The following is a 27,533-nucleotide window of genomic DNA, read 5'->3' on the forward strand; positions in this document are numbered from 1 at the left end:
CTCTAATCTTTTCAAAAACTTTTAATTGAACACTCCTTCAAAATGCTTGCTCCTCCATGTTTATGTCACGGAACAAATAGCGATCAAAGCATCATCGCATTCTATATTCCTTAAGATATTGCGATCTATTGATGACTTGTGCTAGTAGTCATTACAATCTCGATCTCCCCTATATGATTTAAGTTGACATCTGAAATTCCTATTTTATGTAAAGAAATGCATGTACTTATCAAGTATGCAATAATGTAGAAGTGTCATCAAAATACTATAATGTCCCCTTTTGCATGATGTGGCTCATGTGAAATTATATTAGTATAAGCCGTTAAATTCTCTATCACATGGATTTTACTAAAGGCCTAGGATATGCAGGATGTCTAATAAATTAAAATGCCTTACAGTTAAATTAGAAACTTCAATGTTGACATTTGTTGTACCTTCTGACCTTAGGCAGAGAACTGTGATTGGCGACATTTATATCAACAATCACAACAGTTTGTTACTTTAATATACTGTATATCAGAATTAATACACTGTATATCCATATTAACATTCTTTCTGCCTCGAGAAAGAGTATACCACTAACAATTACTTAAATGAAATTTAAATCCATACTTGCCTGGCAATTACACTGTTAAGTTACACACTGGCCATAGCTTTATCAGATCAAGTGGTTCCAACGTTGTTTGAATGGTGAATTTTACGCCAATCAGGTGGAGAAATATGGCCGATACTACAAATTTCCGGTATTGTAAGTATAATTTAAAGGAATTTCTACCCGTTAAATAACGGATCAAATGAAAACGATGGGTGCACCTGGAGCGCAAATGTGTCTATGTTTTAGAACATGTGTCCATTTAGCTGAGATTTGTGCCGTTTATTCAAACACTTCTGTACAGTCCGGCGGGGGAAGGAGATTTTTTACAGTTTTTGACAATATCGCCTCAAATATTGTGTTTATCGGGAACAAGTAACTGTTAAAACACTTTTTATGTAAAGGGCTACATCTTAAAACAAAGCGTGTGTATTTTCGTAGATTCATTCAGAGTTGTTTCTGAAAAATCGGCCGAAAACCTAATGCAACGCCGTTTCGAGTGGGTCGCTATGCAACGCAATCAAGTGGATACCGTTCTGTGTCTTACTTGCGAAGTCTTATCCGTCTTAAAAACAGACATTAAGGCATAACAATGAATAAATTTAGCGAGTTTTATATCATTATAATAATCCCGCCATTTCTAATATATTGTACTTTTACATTTTTATGCTCGCTTAACATTTAACATATTTTTGTGGACATTGTCAAGAAACATCAACACAAAAACATAAAGCAAGGATGAACCCCGAACAATATCATAAAGTAAATAATAGCATTAGTTCGTTAAAACAAGAACCATTTCACTGATATTTATCTCCTCCGCGAATGGTACTGAACAGCATACCAAAAGCGGATTGACTCTTTAAAATCAGTATAGTTACAGTTGGTAAATTTTAGTCCTTTAAAACCAATACATTGCGATTTTATTACTGTTGTGCAGTTAAGCTGTTCATACAAAATAAATAAAATTTGGTCCATGATAAAAGTATTGATCAGTTGTTTGTACATATATTCATTCATATTCCTGGTGAAACGTTCATTTATTTTCAGAGAGATAAATCACAGAGACAGTTAAAATTGGCCAGGGAAAAGACAAGATTTTTTTTTTGTCATCCATAAAACAGAAACGACGTAATAAAACTCTATGGTCGCCGTTCAAAAATGAAAATACAAATGAAACACAAACACCAATAAAAAAAAACAGACCAGCAATTCTAAGAGAGACGTGTCACCAAGCAAACGATTAAAAGCGTTTTCTCTATGTGCTCAAAGTGAATAAAAAAAAACACACACACACACAAAAAACGAAAATTCTGCTAACTCCAACTTATCAAGAAAAAAAGCCCTGTTCACAATAAGGAATTAGAAGAAAGTGTTTTATCTGATGAAATGTTTGAAGAATTAACAAAGGAAGAGACAGATTTTTTAGATAATGACATTGCGAGCGACAAGGCTGTCCTGAGACAACTTTCTGAAGCAAAAGATACATTATTTTACAATATTTCTAACTCTTATCAAATCGAATAAGTACGCCTTGGCAAACATCGATTTTCTTCTTTAGTTACAGACAGTTAAATAGTACAACTGTGACACGTCTCTCTTAGTATTATTGCTAGTCCGTTTATTTTCTTTCACTGGTGTCTGTATTTCATTTGTATTTTCATTTTTGAAAGGCGACCATAGAGGTTTATTACTTCGTTTCTGTTTTATGGAGAACAAATAAAATTTTGTCTTTTTCCCTGGCCAATTTTAACGGTCTCTGTGATTTATCTCTCTGAAAATAAATGAAGGCTACACCAGGAATATGAATGAAAATGTGTACAAACAACTGATCAATACTTTATCATGGACCAAACTTTATTTAGTTTGTATGAACGGCTTAAATGCACAGCAAATCAGTAATGAAATCGCATTGTATTGGTTTTAAGGGACTAAAAAGTAACCAACTGTTACTATACTGATTTAAAGAGTCAACCCGCTTTTGGCATGCTGTTCAGTACCATTCGTGGATGAGATAAATATCCTTGAACTGGTTCTTGTTTTTACAAACTGTAACTATTATTTACTAAATGATCTTGTTCGATGTTCATCCTTGCTTTATGTTTTTGTGCAGATGTTTTTTGACAGTGTCCGCAAAAATATGTTAAATGTTAAGCGAGCATAAAAATGTAAAAGTACAATATATTTAGAAATGGCGGGATCATTATAATGATATAAAACTCTCTAAATTTATTCATTGTTAGCCTTTAATGTCTGTTTTTTAAGACGGATAATACTTCGCAAGTAAGACACAGAACGGTATCCACTTGATTGCGTTGCATAGCGACCCACTCGAAACGGCGTTGCATCAGGTTTTCGGCCGATTTTTCAAAAACAACTCTGAATAATTCTATGAAAATACACACGCTTTGTTTTAAGAGGTAGCCCTTTACATAAAAAGGGTTTAAACAGTTACTTGCTGCCGATAAACACTATATTTGAGGTGATATTGTCAAAAACTGTCAAAAATCTCCTTCCCCCGCCGGACTGTACAGAAGTGTTTGAATAAGCGGCACAAATCTCAGCTAAATGGACACATGTTCTAAAACATAGACACATTTGCGCTCCAGGTGCACCCATCGTTTTCATTTGATTCGTTATTTAATGGGTAGAAATTCCTTTAAATCATACTTACAATACCGGAAATTTGTAGTATCGGCCATATTTCTCCATCTGATCGGCGTAAAATTCACCATTCAAACAACGTTGGAACCACTTGATCTGATAAAGCTATGGCCAGTGTGAGTTAGTGTATTAAATTTAAACCATGTTAAAATATTTAGGTTATATCTTGGCTTGTATATAACAAGCGTGTGCGAGTTATTTGGCTGTGGTTTTTGTAATACACTGCAGTGAACAACAATTGTTGAGCCAAAACAACTTTTAATCGATACTACATTTACTTTAGATAAATAATAACATACTTATCTAATGATATAACCCATGCCTATCACTCCTAAGAACAATAATCGACATTTTTCCAACAGGCATTTACCAACGAGACTTCGCGTGTGTATCTGACATGCACGTTTTCGGATAGACATATTCGGACAACTCGACTTGAACGACAACTTGGCACACTTTCTCGGGCACGGACATTTACATTTAAGAGTGTGCATTTTGTCTAAATTGTTGCATGTAGAATAACTCTACTGAATGAATGTGTCACCAATGTAATAAATTGCTTACGACCCCCGAGAAAATAAGTCCCCTGAAAAATACGAAACGACGTTCATCATCAATTTCCAAAGTTTACCGAACAGTCACACTGAACTTTTACACCAAATGTATGTTTTATACAGCTTCGATAATCTTAACGATGTTATTTCTTGGTGCCATTCCATTTTCAGAACCTCAAATGAAATTTTACGAGTAAGAACAAACCAAATTTGCGAGGTTGAAATTACCTTTGAAATCCTCGTTTCCGCCTCCAGTATCCAGTTTCACGGTAATTTAAAGCGTTTTGTACAAATGCCAGACCAAGCTGAACATTATACTTGAAGCAAAATTACGATGTTGGCAGATATATTTTGAAACCATTACATTTTCTGTTGGTTGTACACGTGCCGACAATTGAATGACCAGTGGTCACACACTAATGATCACTGGTACGGAAAAAGCCGAGTGTATCCAAATACCAAACTTAGATTGGTAACCTTGGATACACACCAAGCTTGATACGCCAAAATAAACATTATTATTTCTTAATAAAATAATAAGAATTATTTCGAGCATTTTATGGTCCGCATAGGGGTGCTTTTGTTGTGCTTGCACTGTATACTTTAAATATTTTGTTTGTTGTTTTTCTTTCAGAAACCTGTGATTTGGATCCATTTGAAAATGGCACACTGGGAATAAATATTAGGTAATACGATACTGACATATTTCAGAAAGGTCCAATATTCGACAGTTTGGTAAAATTATATGCGTAATTTTGCCATTGCTATGTTTAATAATGGTATGTTTACCTTGAAATAGGGTTGCAAGTACACAAGTTATCCCATGTAACCTGTTGTGCAGCAAGCATGCTACAGAAGCTGTTGATTAAAGCATTTTACAAAGAAGGATAGACTATAAGAATCAAAGCCTTGAGATGTCTGATGGTTGCGGGTTCTGCTAGATTTATTTTCTGTTTAAATGCCAATCTATAAATTTACATGTATAAGAATCAAATACAAATGTGCCTAATGTCTAAGATTAACTCTGCCTGACCTTACATGAACTTATCTAAATTGACAGCTGAAAGTCAGTAATGTAACATGGCCTGGAATACCTTATCTTTGATAGATCCAGTATAATCTAAATGGTCAGTGTGAATGGACAGAGGTTGAATAAGTACTGCTTGATCATTGATAATTCATCCGCATTGTTCATGAATAGGACTACTTTGTGAAGCACATGAACATCCTTTGGATGTAATTTGGAATCAAATAAAGATGCTATATGATTGTCAGAAATACACTTAACTTTGGTAGTGGGATAAACCCGCAACCAAAAATAGCAAACTCCTTCTTTTGATAAACATGTATATTTTACTTTGCTTTACACTTTATTTACAATTTCGCTTACCTGACCACAGGTGTTTAATAAAATATATATGCTTATTGATAAAGCTTCAAGCACCTGTGACCTGACAAACATAAAACTATAAGAAGATCCCTTGTAGATATAGAACCCAACCAAGCAAAATATTAGTAGACTCGGTGAAATTTCATCCAGTCTGTTCATGAGTTATTATACCCACCTTCGAAGAAGGTGAGGTATATTGTTTTGCAGATGTCGGTTGGTTGGTATGTTGGTCGGTCCATAGACCAATCCGTTTCACTTGGGCCTAAGATCATGAAAGTTGATAGGGAAGTTAATCATACAGCAGATGACTCTATTGATTTAGAAGTCAGTAGATTTAAGGTCAAGGTCAGCATTGACCTGGAACAGTTAAACTGTTCCCCAACAATAGCTTAGGACAGCTTGGGCCTAGGCTCATGAAAGTTGATAATGAGGTTGGTCATGACCAGCAGATGACCCCTATTGATATTGAGGTCATTAAGGTCAAGGTCACAGTGTCCCGAAACAGTGTGATATCTAAAGACACTTGGGCCTAGGATCATGAAAGTTGATAGGGACGTTGATCATGACCAGCAGATGACCTCTATTGATTTTGAAGTCGGTAGATTTAAGGTCAAGGTCAGCATTGACCTGGAACAGTTAAACTTTCCCGACAATAGCTTAGGACAGCTTGGGCCTCCGCTCATGAAAGTTGATAATGAGGTTGGTCATGACCAGCAGATGACCCCTATTGATATTGAGGTCATTAAGGTCAGAGTTCAAGGTCACAGAGTCCCGAAACAGTTAAACTGGGCCTAAGATCATGAAAGTTGATAGGGAGGTTGATCATGACCAGCAGATTACCCCTATTGATTTTGAGGTCAGTAGGTTCAAGGTCAAGGCCAACATTGACCTGGAACAGTTAGATGGTTTCCTGACGATGATTTAGAAACGCTTAGGCCTAGAATCACAAGACTAGATAGGGAAATTGGTCATGACCAGCAGAAGACCCCTATAGATTTTGATATAAGTAGGTCAAAGGTCATTGACCCAGAACAGTACAACCTTTTTTGCCAAATAACTAGAAAATGCTTTGGTCTAAGATCACATTTCATACGAAGGTCACTACCCATAATTATTGACTTGAGGTCAGTACATGAAAAGTCCAGTTCACAGTGACCAAATAATTTCTGTTTCTTGCGCAATTACTGAATGCATCAAGGGGGGCATTTCATGTTCTGTGAGCTCTTGTTGAACTTTGCAATACCCCTACCCCATTGTACCAGTATTAGTGAAATTCCATTATAAAGAATTTCGTTCAGTTGGTGTTGGTCTAAAGTTTAAAGGTCTTGTTTTGTGTCCTGTCCATTACTCTGTCATCCAATAAGTGACTTTGATATCACTTGAAAAATATGTTGCCAGTTAAGACAATTTTCACCCGAAATGTCATGGCCCAGAGCAAAGGTTGACAGATTTTAGTTTTTTGATCTATCCATAACTTTCTTATTATTCGAAGGGATTTTATATAACCCTGCACGGCTGTTCCCTGTAACAAGTCAATGTCTCTCACTTATGACCTGTGTTCTTAAGGTTATGGTCACACTTGGGAGTTCAAATGCCCCATTTCATATCTCATCCATGAATGAAGGGATTTTAATGTAACTTATGAAAAAGTTCTCTACGAGAGAACAGGTCACCCTCAAGACCAAACCTAAAGCTCAATGGCCTTATTTGTAAGCCACCAAGTTATGTGGTCTGTTTTTGGTGTGGTCCATAAATCTGTCAATCAAGAGATCCTATATTATTTGGTTGCCAGTAATGATATAATGTAACACACAAGTCCCACAACTCCAAGGTCAAGATTACACTAAGATTACAGATTTGTACGTGGTCTGGCATCCGTAGTGTATTTTTGATATTACTTAGTAGAAATATTACCCAGACCCATAGTTCAGAGATCAAGATAACACTTCTACGGTCTACGGATTGTGGGGTCATGAGTTCTATCCTCGGGTGGGGCATATGTTCTCCGTGACGATTTGATAAAAGACATTGTGTCTGAAATCATTCATCCTCTCCACCTCTGATTCATGTGGGGAAGTTGGCTGTTACTTGTGGGGAACAGGTTTGTATACTGGTATAGAATCCAGGAACACTGGTTAGAATAACTGCACGCCATTCCATGACTGAAAAACTGTTGAACAAACAAACAAACATGTTCAAATGTACCTGTAGAGCAGGAATCATGTGGAAGACAAAGGTCCGTAGCCAAAGGTCAATGTTACGCCACCTTGTCCACATCGATTTATTTTTATATACGTCTAAAATGTTTATGTTTAATTCAGTTTGTTGCGTTCAAGAGCTAGGCCCAAAACTCTTACATGTTTCGAATATTGTTATCCAATGCTGCATTCAAAAACTTAAGCAGGGAATCGTTGTTAAGCAATTTCTTGTTATTTTAGTTGCAAACCTAGCTGTGGACAATATATGACTACATTCTCTGATCTGAAGTTCGTGGCAAACTGTGACGGCTGTGAAAATGAGGTATCTTCGTACCAGTGGTCAATCAGAGAGTGTTTTAGTGAAGATATACGGGTTCGTTTCCTGTGCTATTGTGTTTGTTTTTACACATGCTTTTGTTTCAGAAAATAATTTTGAGATTGGTGGTTTGAAAGCCATATCGGTACTTTAGTAGGCTAACTTTCCAGCTTTTTGGCGGATGAAGACCACAGATGTCCCTCTGAGCATTGTTTTAGGCACGTATTTGGTTACGACAACCATTTTTCGCAAGTCAGTTGGATGGCTTCCTCACCTAAATGAATTCTTCACCCTTTATGAGGTTTTGAATCTACAGCATAGAGAAGCGGGTGTTCAGTGTCGCTGACCTTAACCACTGAGTCACTGAATGTTTTGTGAGGAGCAGAATTTACTAAAATTAATGATATAAGGTAAAGGTAAAGATCTCGTTTATTATAGTGTCACCCCAATTGAAAGGGCCAGCCAATTTGGCTTATAAGATACCTTTATTGTGCATACCAATTACCTCCCAACTCCTTCTACTATGCCAGGCGCCAGGCGGATAGAATTTGGTTACCATTCATTTAACTAGCTCACGGCTCATGAGCTGGCCTTTTCGGAACGAATCCCATGACAAACATCCCCTGAACGAACGCTCCCCATGGGGCTCGAACCTTCGACCTCACGATCCTGAGGCAGACACCTTAACCACTGGACCATGGTGACCGATATAATTGAGAAAACTGATTTGTTGTGTTCAAAGTTATGTGCTTTTCCGAGGGTTTATACCGGTAAGTATATATCATGCTGTTATTGGCATAGTGTGTGAAACACATTGCAACCCACTATATTGCTGTTGAAAAGCTTGCGTTAGCATGGCATAAATAGAGAATATAATTATGTTTGTTTCTGTACAAGACTTAAATATCTTTCACGAGTGAAGACCAGATGCAGTATTCAGATGCAATATTTTCACGAGTGGCATACCCATGAGTGAAAATGTAAGATATGGTGTACATGACTGAAGGATATTTTTATCTTGCATGTAAAGCAAACTTCTTTTTATTTTATTACCCGAAATTATAACCAGAAGACAACGTAACATTCACATTTTACATGTTTATTTGTACATTTCAGATATGAATACAATCACATATTTCGATTACCAGCGCGTAAGATACTGTAAACAGTGCTAATTCTACCTATTAAATATTCCTTTCAATATAAAAGTTATTATCAATATTTTGGCAGAGTATGGCCACTCCAATGAAAGCTATTTGAAAAACCAGTCGACCGGGACGAAACCAGATGTTCTAAGCAACAGGCAAGGCTACAGTACACAACGATATTTAGCGGACCAACTGAGCAAGGCAACGCACTGTAATTCTAAGCAGCGAGCAAGGCTACAGTACACCACAATATTTAGCGGACCAACGGAGCAAGGCAACGTACTGTACCTCTAAGCAAGGCAGATACTATAAAGAGCAAGGCTACAGTACACCACAGTAAATTAAATATTCCCCATAACTCGATGTTACCTGCAAAGTAATGAGGAACATTTAGCGGACCAATGGAGCAAGGCAACGTACTGTAATTCTAAGCGAGGCAAATACTATATGATGAGCAAGGCTATGACATCAGCAAGGCTATGACACATTTAAGCAAGGCTAGTCAGATATTGCCAAGGCACTAGAGCAATACCTTTAATATACACCGTAACATCCGTACCATCAAAACGTCCCAAAGCACGCCCGATCGCCCCCACGGTAGACAGAATTTTTCCAGGCCACAATAAATTTGCCAAAATTTATCCCCCAAAAATTCTGGGCAACGATTTCTTAAATTCTAAAAAATACTATCTCAGCTTTACAACAATTATAATTGTTCTTTAAAACCAAACTGGTTCATCCATATAACTAGAACATAATTGGATAGGCAATTTGAAAGACAAGTAGAGCAAATCCCGCCAACATCACGTGATCATGTTTTGCCAATGTATGAAACAAGGAGCAGAAGGATTATTGTCTTGAGTGATTCAGATCATTTGTTCATCATCATGATGATAATCTACCTGTAGTTCTATCTTTGAAAGAAATAACTAACTTAAATGCTTTCCTAAAATATATTTGTTTGGATACACATTTTATCTTAAGATTTATGTCCTAATGTAATCCAATTAAAATACAATTCCAACCATGTTGATATGTACCCCTTCAAGGCTATACATCAATATCCAGAAAGACCATTATCCCTTTTATCCGCAAGCATATGTTGTTACTGCATTTTGGTTAACTTTTCAATGAGTTTACCAGGCCTCGATCGGGTCGGGTATGACAACACAATCCAATACACTACGGTACCAATTTAAACATAGTATAGATCAACTTGATACAAATTAAAATGACTGCATGTTTATACATTGTATTATCATTTGCTTGTTATGGTTCTCATGCATCGTTGAACTCAAGAAGCTTGTCAATGGAAGAAGTTAAGTGCATACTGAAATGTTTTATACAAAATGTTTTCTGTATTTCAACGTTTTAATGAAGAAAATCATAATTATCAAACATTTTATCGTTTAAGTTACCGTGTGAGATTTATACATCAAGGCATGTCTGCACTATTAATTTGTTATAATACTGCGGTAAAATACCGAAGATAGCGAATGGGTCACACATCCTTAAAATTTGTCGTGCAATTGTACATTATTTATAAATGAATAGATCTACTGCGGAACTCGGTCGATATATTTATCAATAATGTGTTAAAGTTATTAACTTATTATAGAGAAAATCAAAATCGGTTCTATGCCAAAGTAGTTGTACTTCTGTCGAATCATATATTAAAAGAAAACCATGTTTTACTATGAAGTAGACCCTGAATATCCAGTAAAAACATAATCGACTTTTCCAATAATGTTTCGCTATCGCTTTCTACTTATAAATACGTAATCGTTCTATAAATAGATTGCACTATACAGCATGAAATATGTCTTACGCGAAAACACAATTTCAACCTTATTTTGTAAATCTAATACATAATGACGTTAACATTATCTGTCTTCAATAAATAATATCGGCTTGGTTTGTCAAAGAAATTTTACTTAAATATTAAAAATCCGACTTTAATAATTTATATAAATGTGAAATAGGGAATGTGTACCAACACTGATTTATGAAATCCCGGTTCCGGGCTGAGGTAAAAAAACTACAGAATTTCGTTAACATGATATAGTGCTACATGAGCTATTCGAAGAGAATTCACTTACTGGAACAGGAGAAAAATTAAGACAAACAAAAATTTTCATTCATACATAACGTAACAAACGACTGGTAGTTTGTTACAGGTTTCAACCAAATCCCATGATAACCAGCTCTGAAGTTTTGCTCATTACATACATACCCCGATGATAAAATCATCCTCGATTATGAACAGTCAAGAGTGTTGTAATACAGTATGATGACTTCCAAAATTTTAAGAACCATTAATACGATCTGTGATATTGGATTCGGCTAAAAATTGGCAGTATATCTTAACGCTACATATTTACAACTATGATGACCTAATCTTATATTAGTTAGCTTCTAACACCAAACAAAACGTGACACTATATAATGGGAAACCAACTGCAAAACAGTTATATCTATTGTTATTTGCAATGTCACGCCATTTTAAAATGTCATGTTAACTGAGCCCTTAGAAATAAATACGAACAGCTCTAACTAAATACTATCAAGAATTAATGACAGCTAATAAAAATATCATAGGAAAGCTATAGCCACATATACATGTATAAATTCAATTTGATTTCTCTTTAAAGTTTTAAAAGTTTAGAATGGTGTAAAACATTTTGAGGCCGCAACATGAATTAACAAAGTTTCCGTGATATATATATTTTTTTTAATCACCTATTTTATTTGACTCCGGTTCTGTATGGAAAATAACAAAATATCTATTGTTTTTCAGCCTCTAAATTGATTCTGACCCCGTTTCTTCGGAAAATTCAAGTAACAATGTGTTTCGGGAAACGTAAAAATCGTTTCAAATTTAATGTACGGAAAGTTGAGCTTCAACGGAACAAAATTTCTTCACAAAATAAACAAACGTAGTAGTGCAACAATAAACAATCCTGAACACCAAACAAAGAACAAACTGCCCAACTAATACTGTTTAAAAACGTTTGAACTTATTTTCACAATAGACAACCCTTACAGAAGAAAAAGGCCTGTTGCGTACTCTTGCTGTGTACATACAGCGTATATGATGCGTACATGATGTGTACTGAAATCAAGGGCTTTAAATAGTACGCAGGATATACACCGCACATACACCGATAGTACGTTTGTAGTACACTTTTGACATGCAAATGAGCTCTGCCGCGTACTACTTGCTGCGTACATGCTGTGGACTACATAGTACACAGGATGTACGCTGGAGGAATTTAGTATGCGGGAAATAGTACGCAGCATGTACGCAGCACATACACTTTTCACATGCAAATGAGCCTGCGGTGTACTACCCCTGCGGCGTACATGCTGTGTACTCCTGGCCCGAGTCCTGCGGCGTACATGCTGTGTACTCCTGGCCCGAGTCCTGCGGCGTACATGCTGTGTACTCCTGCTGCATACATGCTGTGTACTCTTGTGGCGAAACTGCTCTGATAATGTAAAGTCCTTACCCCACCAACTTTCATATGCAAATGCTGATCATTTGGACAGAAAAAAACAGAAAAAAGATAAGTGACAAGTCACATGCATCAATAAGTATTTACCCTTACCAAAATAATGTAGATTGATGTTATCAAATAAATTAGTATGCTTTTCTTCATCTACTTTTCAATGAAATAAATCAATTTTGTAGCATGTAATTTGGTAAACATTTGAAGAAAATGGCGTAACTGCATCAAGGGGAAACAACTTTAATGCAACTAAATATAAGTGTTATGATTTATTATAGACGATGTGTGCGTAGTATGTATTTATTTTGATTAAAATCCATCTGAGAACAATCTAGGACTGGAATTATATAAGCATTTATACACTTTTACGTCCGTAAAAAGTAGCGCACCAAAAAATTTTGGATTGATTTTTTCCAATGGGGCGAGCGCAATTAGCCAAAAATGTTCTGAAAATATAAGAGCGGCAAATCCGATGAACAACTTTTTAATTTGGTGAGGCCTTAATGAGTTAACATAATGAGCATTAAAGCCTTTATAAAACATGATAGAATGGTGTTTTGCTTAAGAGTATTCAAATAACAGTGAGAGCTATTAATTCTTCTCATTCGGGCGCTGTTGAGGCATTATCTTGGTAATTATTTCATGTATTACAAAATGTAATGCAACGAAGTTCAAATAAGGCTTTTCAATTATCCAAGTTAGAAAGCTCCAGGATTAATTCAAAATGAAAAAGAATATATTTTTACACTGCATGCAAGGTGCAGCTCAGAAATAACTAAGATGTAAGCTTCACAAATGAACATTGCAAATAGTTTGGCAAATTTTCATTGTTCAGAATACCAGGGGCCTCCGTGGCCGAATGGTTAGAGTCGTTGACTTCAAACCATTTGCCCCTCATCGATGTGGGTTCGAAACCTCATTTGGGGCGTAGAATTCTTCACGTGAGGAAGCCATCCAGCTGGCTTACGGAAGGTCGGTGGTTCTACCCAGGTGCCCACTCGTGATGAAATTGTGCACCGAGGGGCACCTGGGGTCTTCCTCCACCATTAAAGCTGGAAAGTCGCCATATGACCTAAAATTGTGTCGGTGCGACAATAAACCCAACAAAATAAATAAATAAATATTGTTCAGAATACCGGTAATCTGAACTATTCTATGCTATTAAGATAAAAGTTACTCGGAAATCAAGTTCTTGCTTCCAAAAAAAAAAAAAAAAAAATGTACAAATCCTTCCTGCATGAAGTGTACTTCAGACTTTTACCTAAAAAATTCAAAGTATAAACACCAAAAGAAAATGAACAAGTCCCTCCCGCGTGTATGAAGTTTACTTCAGACTTTAACTTATAAAAAAAAAACTAAGTATAAATGCCAAAAGAAATTGTACAAGTCTTTTCCGCGTATATGAAGTGTACTGCACAAATTTCAAAGTATCTGCGGTGTACATGCAGTGTACTATTTTCTTGTATAAGTCCCTCCTGCGTACATGCAGTGTACTCCTTAAATTTTCAGAGTCTGTGCTGCGTACTTGAAGTGTACTAGTGACCTCCTGCGTACATGCTGTGTACTCGTCGAAATAGTACGCGGCATGTACGCGGCATGCGGTGTATGTAAAATGTACTCCTCTGACGTACTACTGTGTTCGCGGCATATACACAGCAAATACGCAGCATGTACGCCACAGAGGCTTGCTTCTGTAAGGGAACTCAAATTTTTTTTTTTTGTACAACGTTTGCGAGCATTTAGCCTAAAATAACAGTGGACGAGTTACATAAAATTTATCAACAACATGCCTCACTCTATTTCAAAGATGCACCACAAAGTAATGGTACTCTTTGTAATCCGTGATGACAACTCTACATGATTTGCATGAAAAATACATGAGGCACACAAGAATTTAGTTCAAAATTGACAGTGACATATATTAAGCCAAGACAATGTGCATTGTATGAATTAATGTAGCGATATATATGTACGTCGGTGTGTTTAGTTAAATTTCAATCATATTTTGTTTTCCAGCGTTAGAAAATTATTCCTCTATACTTGACAAACTATGCTGAAAAGAGATTGAATAAAAAAGTATTCAGATAATGTTGCGAAAACATATTTATCAAAGGAAGGGCCTAAATTATCCACCTGACATGTATATTATACCTGTATTATACAACCTAGCTAATTCAACATCTTTATTTATTTTGGGTTAAATACTGTGGATCTTAAATTTTCGATTCTATGGATGCACATGTTCCTGTGCTGTGTATTTGAAGATCATTACCGAAACCAATCGGAAGAAAATGTAAGTGCATCTAAGTCTAATATTGAACCAGTGAATTTGTTAATGATATTTGTTTATGATATCGAAAGAGTTAAATGACCTAACCTGATCCAACATTTTAAGAAATTAATGTCTACCACGAAAAATACCTGTTTGTGCTTATGCCTGCGTTTGCATGCCGACAGATTCTCCTGGTCATGTAAAACTTATCGCAAAGTGAGGGTCGTAATTAATAGTGTTTAAGAAAACCTACTTAAATATCTTACAGTTGCGTCCTTGTATAAATATTTTTTCTTTACAATCTTTCTGGTTTCCATAACCCATCCGATCTAAACCCGTATCATATACCCTTGCAATACTAAACTATTTGACGGTCCCATACAGGGAACGTTAACATAAAACACTCCGAAAATTTGCTATTTAAATTGCGGGAAGTAAATGAGCACAACAGTGTCATTGTCTTATGAAATGTGACGTCACCGATGTTACTACTTACTTTGCCAGCACCTTACAAATAATAAAACAGAAATGCACTATGTGAATCTCGTGTATTGAAAGTACCACTGCCTGTCGGAATCAAGAAACTATTATGACAGTTGACTGAACTAGCAACATTATTGCTTTGGTTCGAATCTGTAAAATTATGAGAAATAGGGTCGCCACAACCCGTATTAAGTTTACAGTAAATACAATACACAATTAATTCATAATCGGTGTATAGATGTTAACGGGAAGACATTCACTGTGAATAACTATTTACTGATGTAAGAACTGTCATTACCAAACTGCAGAATTAATTGCGACTCCTTCAAAATTTGTTCGAAATCAATAACAAACCTACCGGCATTTGTCTGATGCCTGGAATTTCTGGCAAATCTGCCGTCTAGTTCGCCTTTCATTTCCTTCCCTTCATAATCATCTCGGCAGGCTGGCTGGCCTCTACCTTTCTTGCGGGCTGTGCATCGACCACGTGGCATGGCTATTCAATTTAACATCGATCTGAAGCGCTAGCCAATACACTTTTAGTTCAACTGAGAAGATTGCACGTGCTCTCGATTTAATATAACGCTCGAGTGGTTCCCTGACGAATAGGCGTTTATCATTAATCTGTTATGTTTAGACAAGGAACTAGAAAACTGGATTACTTGACTACGACGATAGTTTATAGCTGACACACCTAGCAACGAGATAGCTATTAATTTCGGGAAAAAATAAATGTAATTATTTTTAGGCAAAATAATTTTTATTATTTCATGTTTTGACTAAATTTACTCATATGTTCTAACTAGTGAAAAAATATATTTGCTATATATCACTCTTAATATTTTGATAATACATTTAAAAACATGTAATAAAGAACAATCCTTTGATGATGATGGAGTTATTCAAGAACAGAATTTGGATGAAAATAAATCTTTTTAGTATATTACGTCCAGTTCTTTTGAAAATAAATACCGGTACCCACAACTTTTATTAGCGCATCGCACATTTTTCTCTCTATGATAACACTCTTGTTTTCAACATAACTAATCTTTTCATCTTGTTATTTACCAACTGTTTACTTATATGAATCCATCAGTAAAACACATCACTTAAACTTAAAAAAAAACAATGCTTCTTTCATCATTACAATTTATACACCAGATTTTCAATCTTTGAACGATATCATGTTCCATTTTACAAAAATATTTTGCCATTAGATATTTACTTCTAATCTAGAAAAATATTCGTCAAATACGTGTAATTTATCTAGATATACAAATTGATTGTGTATGTAGAGCTATATTCGTAATCAGCCCGCCCACTTGGCTCAGTAGGAAGAGCACAGATCTACGGATTGCGGAGTTGTAAGTTTGAGTCCTGGTTGAGGTGTATATTCTCTGTGACGATTTGATCAAAGACATTGTGTCTGAAATCATTCGTCCTCCACCTCTGATTCATGTGGGGAAGTTGGCAGTTACTTGTGGAGAACAGGTTTGTACTGGTACAGAATCCAGGAACACTGGTTAGGTCAACTGCCCGCCGTTATATAACTGAAATACTGTTGAAAAACGGCATTAAACCCAAAACAAACAAACAAATATATTTGTAATTAAATGGCATGCAGTAACAGTTGATTTTTAAAGAAAAAAAATATCATCCAGTGTTTTAGCTGTAATAGACACTTATACTATGTTTTTAAGTACTGTTTTTAAGCCTTATGCATTGTAAGATTAATAAACTTTAACTTTTAAATTACATAAAGTTTATATAATAATTGTTCATATTTTCAAATCTGCATCTAGTTGCAAAGTACAAGTGAACATATTTTCAGGAGTGTGTGCATTGCGTCAACTTTGTGACATTCCTCACCGAGTCTACAGGATACTATACTGTGATACCTTACAATGACAAACAAAGCTGGACGCATCTTGCAGTCGTTGTAAAGGGTAAATATTGCCTGAGATTGTACATTTTCTGCTTACAGATATCATATTTTACACCGATAAATCTAACTGCATACATCTTGCAATCTTCGTAAAGGGTATTTATACCTTTTGTGATAATTTGTATACGTCTTTTTACCGTCGAGTTAACTAAGGTATCGAAGGTTTGATCTCCATTTTTAGCTCACCTGAGGCTCCGGTTGAGCTATTGTGATCACTCACCGTCCGCCGTCCGTAAACTTTTACTTTAAATGACATCTCCTCATAAACAGCTAGGCCAATTTCATCCAAACTTCACAGGAATGTTCCTTGGGTGAAGCTCTACAAAAATTGTTCAAAGAATTGAATTCCATGCAGAACTCTGGTTGCCATGGCAACCGAAAGGAAAAACTGAAAATCTTCTTCTCAAAAACCAGAAACCCTAGAGCTTAGATATTTGGTGTGAAGCATTGCCTAGTGGACCTCTACCAAGTTTGTTCAAATCCTGACCCTGGGGTCAAAATTGACCCCGCCCGAGGGGTCATATGATTTTACATAGGAAAATCTTAAAAAATCTTCTTCTCAAAAACCAGAAGCCCTAGAGCTTAGGTATTTGACATGTAGCATTGCCTAGTGGACCTCTACTAAAGTTGTTCAAATCATGACCCCGGGGTCAAGATTGACCCCGCCCCAGGGGTCACTTGATTTTACATGGATTTCTATAGGAAAATCTTCAAATTTTTTTTAAAAATAAACCAGAAGGCCTAGAGCTTAGATATTTGACATGTAGCATTGCCTAGTGAACCTCTACAAAATTTGTTCAAACCATGACCCCGCCCCAGGGGTCACTTGATTTTACATAGGAAAATCTTCAAAATTTTTCTAAAAATAAACCAGAAGGCCTAAGGCTTAGATATTTGACATGTAGCATTGCCTAGTGGACCTCTACAAAATTTATTCAAATCATGACCCCCGGGGTCAAAATTGTCCCCGCCCCAGAGTCACTTGATTTTACATAGGAAAATCTTCAAAAAATTTCTAAAAATAAACCAGAAGGCCTAGGTCTTAGATATTTGACTTGTAACATTGCCTAGTAGACTTCTACAAAATTTATTCAAATCATGAAATCATCAAATTGACCCCGCCCCATGGGGTTACTTGATTGTACATAGAAAAATCTTCAAAATTTTCTAAAAATAAACCAGAAGGTCTAGAGCTTAGATATTTGACAGGTAGCATTGTCTAGTGAACCTCTACAAAATTTGTTCAAATCTTGACACCCCCCCCCCAGGGTCAAACTGACTCGGCCCCAGGGGTTACTTGATTGTACATAGGGAAATCTCCATAAATTTGCTAAAAATAAACCAGATGGCCTAGATCTTAGATATTTGATATGTAACATTGCCTAGTAGACTTCTACAAACTTTATTCAAATTATGACCCCCGGGGTAAAATTGACCCCGCCCCAGTGGTAACTTAATTGTACATCGGAAAATCTTCAAAAAATTTCTAAAAATAAACCAGAAGGCCTAGAGCTTAGATATTTGACATGCAGCATTGCCTAGAGGACCTCTACAAAATTTGTTCAATCATGACCCCCGGCATCAAATTGGCCCCGCCCCAGGGGTTACTTGATTGTACATAGGAAAATCTTCCAAAAAAATGTTTTAAAAATAAACTAGAAGGCCTAGAGCTTAGATATTTGGTGTGTAGCATTGCCTAGTGGATCTCTACAAAATTTGTTCAAATCTTGACCCCCCCCCCCCCCCCAGGGTCAAATTGACTCGGCCCCAGGGGTTACTTGATTGTACATAGGGAAATCTCCATAAATTTGCTAAAAATAAACCAGATGGCCTAGATCTTAGATATTTGATATGTAACATTGCCTAGTAGACTTCTACAAACTATATTCAAATCATGACCCCCGGGGTAAAATTGACCCCGCCCCAGTGTTAACTTAATTGTACATCGGAAAATCTTCAAAAAATTTCTAAAAATAAACCAGAAGGCCTAGAGCTTAGATATTTGACATGTAGCATTGCCTAGAGGACCTCTACAAAATTTTTTCAAATCATGACCCCCGGCATCAAATTGGCCCCGCCCCAGGGGTTACTTGATTGTACATAGGAAAATCTTCCAAAAAAATGTTTTAAAAATAAACTAGAAGGCCTAGAGCTTAGATATTTGGTGTGTAGCATTGCCTAGTGGATCTCTACAAAATTTGTTCAAATCTTGACCCCCCCCCCCCCCCAGGGTCAAATTGACTCGGCCCCAGGGGTTACTTGATTGTACATAGGGAAATCTCCATAAATTTGCTAAAAATAAACCAGATGGCCTAGATCTTAGATATTTGATATGTAACATTGCCTAGTAGACTTCTACAAACTATATTCAAATCATGACCCCCGGGGTAAAATTGACCCCGCCCCAGTGTTAACTTAATTGTACATCGGAAAATCTTCAAAAAATTTCTAAAAATAAACCAGAAGGCCTAGAGCTTAGATATTTGACATGTAGCATTGCCTAGAGGACCTCTACAAAATTTTTTCAAATCATGACCCCCGGCATCAAATTGGCCCCGCCCCAGGGGTTACTTGATTGTACATAGGAAAATCTTCCAAAAAAATGTTTTAAAAATAAACTAGAAGGCCTAGAGCTTAGATATTTGGTGTGTAGCATTGCCTAGTGGATCTCTACCAAGTTTGTTCAAATCAATACCCCCGGGTCAAGCTTAAATCCAAATCTTCATAGCAACCATTTAACCAGGTGAGCGGTATAGGGCCATTATGGCCCTCTTGTTACACTTTCTGCTTACAAATGTAAAATAACTGGAAACATTTTCTTTATTTATTAGAATTTGACTTAACCTTTAGCCTGCTGGTGGCAAGTGATTTTGCTTTTGCGATCAGTGCAGACCATCCTTTCATTGAACACCCATTTGAATAATAAATGATACTGTCCAAAAAGAATGATGGACCAGTCCATTATAAAATTTTAGCAGGGTAAAGGTTAAAATATACCATAAAAGGAAAGAGTTTATTTTTACATCTTCAGCCCTCAATTAATACCTTAAAGGGAACTTTTACCTTTATTCATACACTTGTGAGGTACTTATGTACAATAAAGGAAAATATTACCTGTATTTATACGTATTCGACTAACAAATGCACCATAAAGGGAAATGTTACCTGTATTTATACAATCTTTGACTTACAAATGTTCCATCAAGGGAAATATTACATGTATTTATACGCTTTCTGCTTAGAAATATAACATTTTACAATGCTAAACTTAAATGCTGTTACTGAACGTATGATGAAGCCTTTCAAAGGAAAAATACTACCAGCATTTATATATACCATATAATTGATGATACACCTGTTTTATGTATAGTGCATTTGTTGTAGTCTGTATTTATAAATACACTTTCTTGCTTAAACCAGTCATACTCTTCTGGGATGTAGCTAAAACCAAATTTCCTAAAACTGTTTGTAATATAATATACCTGTTTTATCATAATTTCATTTCTTATTGAGGACTATATGATATACCACTCTTCTCGTGTTCTCTATAATAAAAAATCATATGTCTCCGTTAAGTAGCCTTTTAAAGTCATACAGGCATTCTAGATTACAATTACTGTTTTATACTTGGTCTAACATTTTCGTAAAAGGAATTAAATTTTTTTACGTCATGTATTCCCTTACAGAAGAAAAAGGCCTGCCGCGTACTCTTGCTGTGTACATACAGCGTATTTGACGCATACATGATGTGTACTGAAATCAAGGGCTTTAAATAGTATGCAAGATATACACCGCACATACACAGATAGTACGTTTGTAGTACACTTTTGACATGCAAATGAGCTCTGCTGCGTACTACTTGCTGCGTACATGCTGTGGACTACGTAACACAGGATGTACACTGGAGGAATCTAGTACGCGGGAAGTACACTGGAGAAATAGTACGCAGCATGTACGCGGCACATACACTTTTCACATGCAAATGAGCCTGTGGTGTACTACCCCTGCGGCGTACATGCTATGTACTCCTGCTGCATACATGCTGTATACTCTTGTGGCGTACATGCTGTGTACTCTTGTGGCGAAACTGCTGTGAACAGGTTTTACTGTGCATGTGCAGCCTTTTCTAAATCAAACAAAATTCAGAATTTGACAAAAATTCCTGTTCTACTCAATAACTTATTCGGGGGCATTTGTCATCTACTGTGACATTTCTTGTTGTTCGTTTGTTTTTATAGAAATTAAACAATAGAATGTGTGATTATATGTACAAATGTTAACATTAATGAGTTAACATTATGAGCATTAAAGCCTTTATAAAACATGATAGAATTGTGTTTTGCTTAAGAGTATTCAAATAACAGTGAGAGCTATTAATTCTTCTCATTCGGGCGCTGTTGAGGCATTATCTTGGTAATTATTTCATGTATTACAAAATGTAATGCAACGAAGTTCAGATAAGGCTTTTTAATTATCCAAGTTAGAAAGCTCCAGGATTAATTCAAAATGAAAAGGAATATATTTTTACATTGCATGCAAGGTGCAGCTCAGAAATCACTTAGATGTAAGCTTCACAAATGAACATTGCAAATAGTTTGGCAAATTTTCATTGTTCAGAATAATCTGAACTATTCTATGCTATTAAGATAAAAGTTACTCGGAAATCAAGTTCTTGCTTCCAAAAAAAAAATGTACGAATCCTTCCTGCATGAAGTGTACTTTAGACTTTTACCTAAAAAAATTCTAAGTATAAACACCAAAAGAAAATGAACAAGTCCCTCCCGCGTATATGAAGTGTACTTCAGACTTTTAACTTATAAAAAAAACTAAGTATAAATGCCAAAAGAAATTGTACAAGTCTTTCCCGCGTATATGAAGTGTACTGCATAAATTTCAAAGTATCTGCGGTGTACATGCAGTGTACTATTTTCTTGTACAAGTCCCTCCTGCGTACATGCAGTGTACTCCTTAAATTTTCAGAGTCTGACTGCTGCGTGCTTGAAGTGTACTAGTGACCTTCTGCGTACATGCTGTATACTCTTCGAAATAGTACGCGGCATGCGGTGTATGTAAAATGTACTCCTCTGGCGTACTACTGTGTTCGCGGCATATGCACAGCAAATATGCAGCATGTATGCCACAGAGGCTTGCTTCTGTAAGGGTTTGTCAAAAATATATTTCACATATATTAACTTAAGGATTTCCTTTTGTAGCAATAGTGAGGTTTAATTGTAAATATACCAGTATTTTGTTTCCATTACACGTTCTTCTTTTTTATATTCGAAAAGTGGTGGGGATAAATTGAACATCTGAGCATAGTAAACCACTTTCAGACTGCTTTGTGGTCAAATGGGTAAAACAGTATGAACAATATTCCATTTTTGACATAGCTTTTACAGTTTCTGTCATGGTTACACAAGACGTGAAATTATTGCAAAATTTTTCTACTGATGAAAATATTTCAAGCAAACAAAATTAATCCATATATTTTGGTGTACAGAAACGTGCCATATATATGTAAATGCTTCCGGAAAAAAAGTAAGGACATGTAGGTAAAATGTTTACAGTCGGAGAAATGCCAGGTATTGAAGTAGTATGAAGTTTTTAAAAAACTGTTACTGGTTGCTTTTTTTTCAGTTACGCTTAACGATGGGAGGGAAGGCATGGCTTCTCACATTTGGCAATATTTCGAAGAATTTCAAGTCGATTGTCAAATTTCACCAGTAACAGGAGTGGCTATGGAGTCTGAATTTACTGTCACATGCATTGAGCCTGATCTACCTGTAGACACTGATAACATACGTTGTAGTATGTCCTACGCATACTCAGTAACTGGAGGTGAGAATTTACAGAGATGTTTATGGCGTGTCAGGAGAATTCAGAAAAATTTTGAGACTACTGCGCTGCCGTAGAAACTATTACAAATCCATGCCTGATTTTCAGCTCCACTATTCGGAGAATAGGGGTGCTATTCTACTCGCCCCGTCGTCTGCATCGGCATGAGCTTTCTTAGTTTTTCCGCAACCTTTGTTTTTCTTTGTTACTATTGCTAATATCTCACTGTAACTTCATATTAACATTGTCCAGCATGCAAACAAAGTATGTGTAGGGGCTGGACCCTTTATACCCAAAGTCACAAAGATGTTATACTTGGGTTATTTTTAAGGTTAAACTTTTTCGGCAACCTTTGTTTTCCTGTCATATCTTTGTTACTGTTGCTTATATCTTACTGTAAGTTCACATAAACATTGTCTAGCATACAAACAAAGTATTTGCAGGGGCTGGGCCCACTATACCCAAGGTCAAGGTCAAGTTGTAATACTTTGAATTATTTTCATGTTAAATTTTTTCAAAACCTTCGTTTATAGACATATCTTTGGTACTTTAAGGTGTCTAAATTGGAAATAGAATAATTATACGCCCGAAGGGACGTATTATGTTATGACGCTGGTGTCCGTCTGTCTGTTAGCAATTTCGTGTCCGCTCTGTAACTCTTGAACCCCTTGAAGGATTTCAAGGAAACTTGACACAAATGTTCACCACACGCAGACGACGTGCAGAGCGCATGTTCTGGATGTCTCGCTTCAAGGTCAAGGTCACACTTAGGAGTCAAAGGTCATATCAGTTTGTTTCGTGTCCGCTCTGTAACTCTTGAACCCCTTGAAGGATTTCAAAGAAACTTGACACAAATGTTCACCACACCAAGACGACGTGCAGAGCGCATGTTCCGGATGACTTGCTTCAAGGTCAAGGTCACACTTAGGGGTCAAACGTCATATCAGTTTGTTTCGTGTCCGCTCTGTAACTCTTGAACTGCTGGAAGGATTTCAAAGAAACTTGGCAGAAATATTCACCACATTGCAACGATGTGCAGAGCGCATGTTCCGGATGACTCGCTTCAAGATCAAGGTCACACTTAGGGGTCAAAAGTCATATCAGTTTGTTTCGTGTCCGCTCTGTAACTCTTGAACTGCTGGAAGGATTTCAAAGAAACTTGGCAGAAATGTTCACCACATTGCAACGATGTGCAGAGCGCATGTTCCGGATGACTCGCTTCAAGGTCAAGGTCACACTTAAGGGTCAAAGGTCATATACGACTTTGCATTGTGTATATTGCTCTGCATTGCAGTGCTCTTGTTTTTATTTGGCAGATCTCTTTTTTTGTACTTACAATATTTGTTTTATGAATTACTTCCCTTTTATGTTACTATAAATAGCTTATTTTGAAACTTTTTTATTATTGGCCGTAGGGAAAAACCGAGACCACTTTTCTGTCGTACAACATGGATGGTACCTCCAATTTTAAGGTGTATTTTTACATACCTGTACCTGATAAGGATTTTTTTTGTAGACTTTGAATTTTTTTTTTGTGGACTTAGATTTGTTTTTTGAAGTTTTCCTTTTGTTGTTCCAGTCCTTTGGGGCTTCAACAGTCAAGTTCTTAAAATTTTGCTCCCATCCTTTGATGTAAGCCTTCGGGCGTATATTGCCCCGCTTGGCGGCGCTCTTGCATACATGTGATCTCCCGCGCGGGAGGATCAAAATCCCGATTTTTTCACCTTGCCTCCCGTCTCCCGACCAAAACCATATTTCTCCCGCTTTTCAAAAAAAAAAAAAAAAAATCAGTATTAACTACCGAGGAGTGCCAAACATGTTTACACAGTAAATCAAAGTGTCACCGACTGTTGTGTATTATACATGTTTGACACACCTGTAGGTAGCTGGAGGAGAGTTGTTTTTCACAGGTGAAATTTGATAACATGATTAATTGTTTGTTTTTATAAAGGATTAGACAAGGAAGGCCTTTTCCACCTGTCTCACGGGGCTGAATATCGGCCCATTCTCAATGCCAATTAGGCTCCATTTTTTTACCAATTTGAAGCAAAAAAACTCCCAGTCATAAGAAATAATTCCCAGCTGAAATGAATTTTTGATTATTCAAAGAAAAGTTTTGTTTGGTAATAAAATCACATAAATAATTGTTGGAAAAACCAACCCATTACTATTTTTAGAACATGAGTGTTATTTCCCCTTATGCAGGTTACGCCATTTTCTTCCAATGTTTACCAAATTAATTTGCTACTAATATCGGACTTATTTCATTGAAATTTGGATGCAAACACACTCATTTATTTGATAACATCAATATACATTATTTTGGTAAGGGTAAATACATGTTGATGGATTTCTGTTTTCTGTTTTTCATGTCAAAATCATTAATGATTAGTATTTTTATACGAAAGTGGGTGGGGTAAGGGATTTACATAATTTATGAGTTATGTTCAGACCAATTTAGAGCTTCATTTTTTTTTTCAGTCCTCGAGTAGAATAATGTTAATGCATGTTCACCACCATTTCACCCCTAAATTGAGACTTTGTTTCTACAAATTCAACCTGTCAAGAAAGTTAGAACAAGAGGAAACTTCTGTAAGACGGCATGCTCGACTTTTCTCAGTGATTGACTCTGAAGTAAAGCTTTGCCAGTAAAAGGGGCAATTAAAGCTTTGCCAGTAAAAGGGGCATAATAGTCAATAGCTTTGAATGTAACAGAGATATTGGACATTATATAAAACTTTAACAAAAAAATGTAAGTTAAAAAGTGGCATAACTCTGTCAAAATTCAAATCAAGAGTTATGAGTATCGTTTCTTCTGGTGTAGACTTATACGTTATTGTGTGACCTAAAATGTTGGATTGTGTCTCTTAAGTTTTGTGTCCGCGCGCTTAATTTATGTCGATAAAAAACCTCCAGTTTTGAGACCCCAACTCCAGCTGAAAAATGGCAAACCTCCAGTTTTGGGATTCTGAACTTATCACATGTATGGCTCTTGTTGTATATTAAAATTGTATGATTTTGAATTGTGTGTTTCCAGATTCAATAATTTATCAAACGAATGAGACATGTAACCACACGGGAATAATTTTACGACAAGGAGATAAGACTAAGGACTATCGACAACATCTAAAAGTTGTCGGAAAGTACATAGACCATCGTATTTGGAACGTACCAATTCTGCTGCAGGTAATTACATGGGCGTTAGTAAGACCTTTTGTCAGACTTTTTAGACAGGTAACTTCTTCAACAAATAAAAACATAATATTGGCAACTTCTTCGGCTACTTTTGGCGATCCACCTAGATTACATGTGCGGTTTATTCAGATTCTGTTCTAACAAATATAGAAGAACTTAACCGGTTTCACTGCTTGTGCAGATCTTCAGGAATGATAATATAGTCAATAACGTCACATAGGAATAATGTTAAAGGATGTCAAAATGAAGGGACGAAATTCTAAGCCAGTTATTTGTATCAGTTAATTATGTCTTGAATTAAGCTCTGGTATAAGTATTTTAATAAAAACATGTTCCTTTTCTTTTCTTAAAATCATGTTTGCAGATTGTAATTTATATAATGGAAAAAATCACAAATGATGGTTGTCTTTGTCCAGGTAAAATGGTGTTTGCAGATCTTAATTTATGTAATGGAAAAAACACAAATGATGTATAAAAACAGATATTACATTTTCCTCATTTGCCATTCGGACAACTTCTTTTTACTTTTAATTTTCTATTGGTCACCTTAAAAGATAATTTGTCACATCAAATGATTGTAAAGTTCTGCTAAGTTACCGTACTCTTCCGCTTGTGTATAATAAATCTTGGTTAAATAATACTGATATAGTGAAAATATGTCTACAATAAGTGTACCCCCACAAAACGAAGTTTTGGTTTGGGGGGGGGGGGGGGGGTGTATATAGGAGTGAGCTTGTCGGTCGGTCTGTTGATTTTCATGTTTCGGAACAATAACTTGTGAAAGGCTTGACAGATTTAAATAATTTTTTGTACACAGGTGTAACATCAGGAAAATACAGGTCAGGTTTGACTTTGAGGTCAGTAGGTCAAAGGTCAAGGTCACAGTGTAACTTGAGAACGCTTTGGCCTAGGATCATAACTTTTGGTGTACATGTGTAACATTATGAAATACAGGTCAAGTTTGACTTTGAGGTCAGTAGGTTAAAAGTCAAGATCACAATGACCTGAAACAGTTAAACGGTTTCGGGATGATAACTTGAGAACGCTAGGCCTAGGATCATAAATTTTGGTACTTAGGTGTAACATGATAAAATACAGGTCAAGTTCGACTGTGAGGTTAGTAAGTCAAAGGTCAAGGTCACAATGACTCGAAACAGTTAAACAGTTTCCGGATGATAACTTGAGAACGCTTGGGCTGAGGATCATGAAACTTCATAGAGAGGTTGATCATAACCATCAGATGACCCCTATCGATTTTGAGATAGGTAGGTCACAGGTCAAGATCACAGTGACCCGGAACATGGTTTTCAGAGGATAACTTCAGAATGCTTTGGCCTAGGATCACAAAACTTAATAAGGTTGTTGGTCATGACCAGCAGATGACCCCTATTGATTTTTAGTTTAAAAAGTCAAAGGTCAGAGTGACCCCGAA

General features: G+C 36.3%; 1 protein-coding gene across 1 annotated transcript in view; it reads left to right on the plus strand.

Annotated features, from left to right (window-relative positions):
- LOC123556528 (uncharacterized) overlaps positions 1–27,533 on the plus strand; it is a 179,490-nt gene that overhangs the window by 103,422 nt on the left and 48,535 nt on the right. Inside the window, exons 20-24 of the mRNA XM_053544443.1 lie at positions 4,445–4,496; positions 7,639–7,771; positions 16,958–17,072; positions 22,709–22,909; positions 25,944–26,092. Coding sequence (XP_053400418.1) covers positions 4,445–4,496; positions 7,639–7,771; positions 16,958–17,072; positions 22,709–22,909; positions 25,944–26,092 — 650 coding nt within the window. The remainder of the gene's footprint in view (positions 1–4,444; positions 4,497–7,638; positions 7,772–16,957; positions 17,073–22,708; positions 22,910–25,943; positions 26,093–27,533) is intronic.

The sequence above is a fragment of the Mercenaria mercenaria genome, chromosome 5 (assembly GCF_021730395.1).
Source record: "Mercenaria mercenaria strain notata chromosome 5, MADL_Memer_1, whole genome shotgun sequence".
In the NCBI taxonomy this organism is placed as follows: domain Eukaryota; kingdom Metazoa; phylum Mollusca; class Bivalvia; order Venerida; family Veneridae; genus Mercenaria; species Mercenaria mercenaria.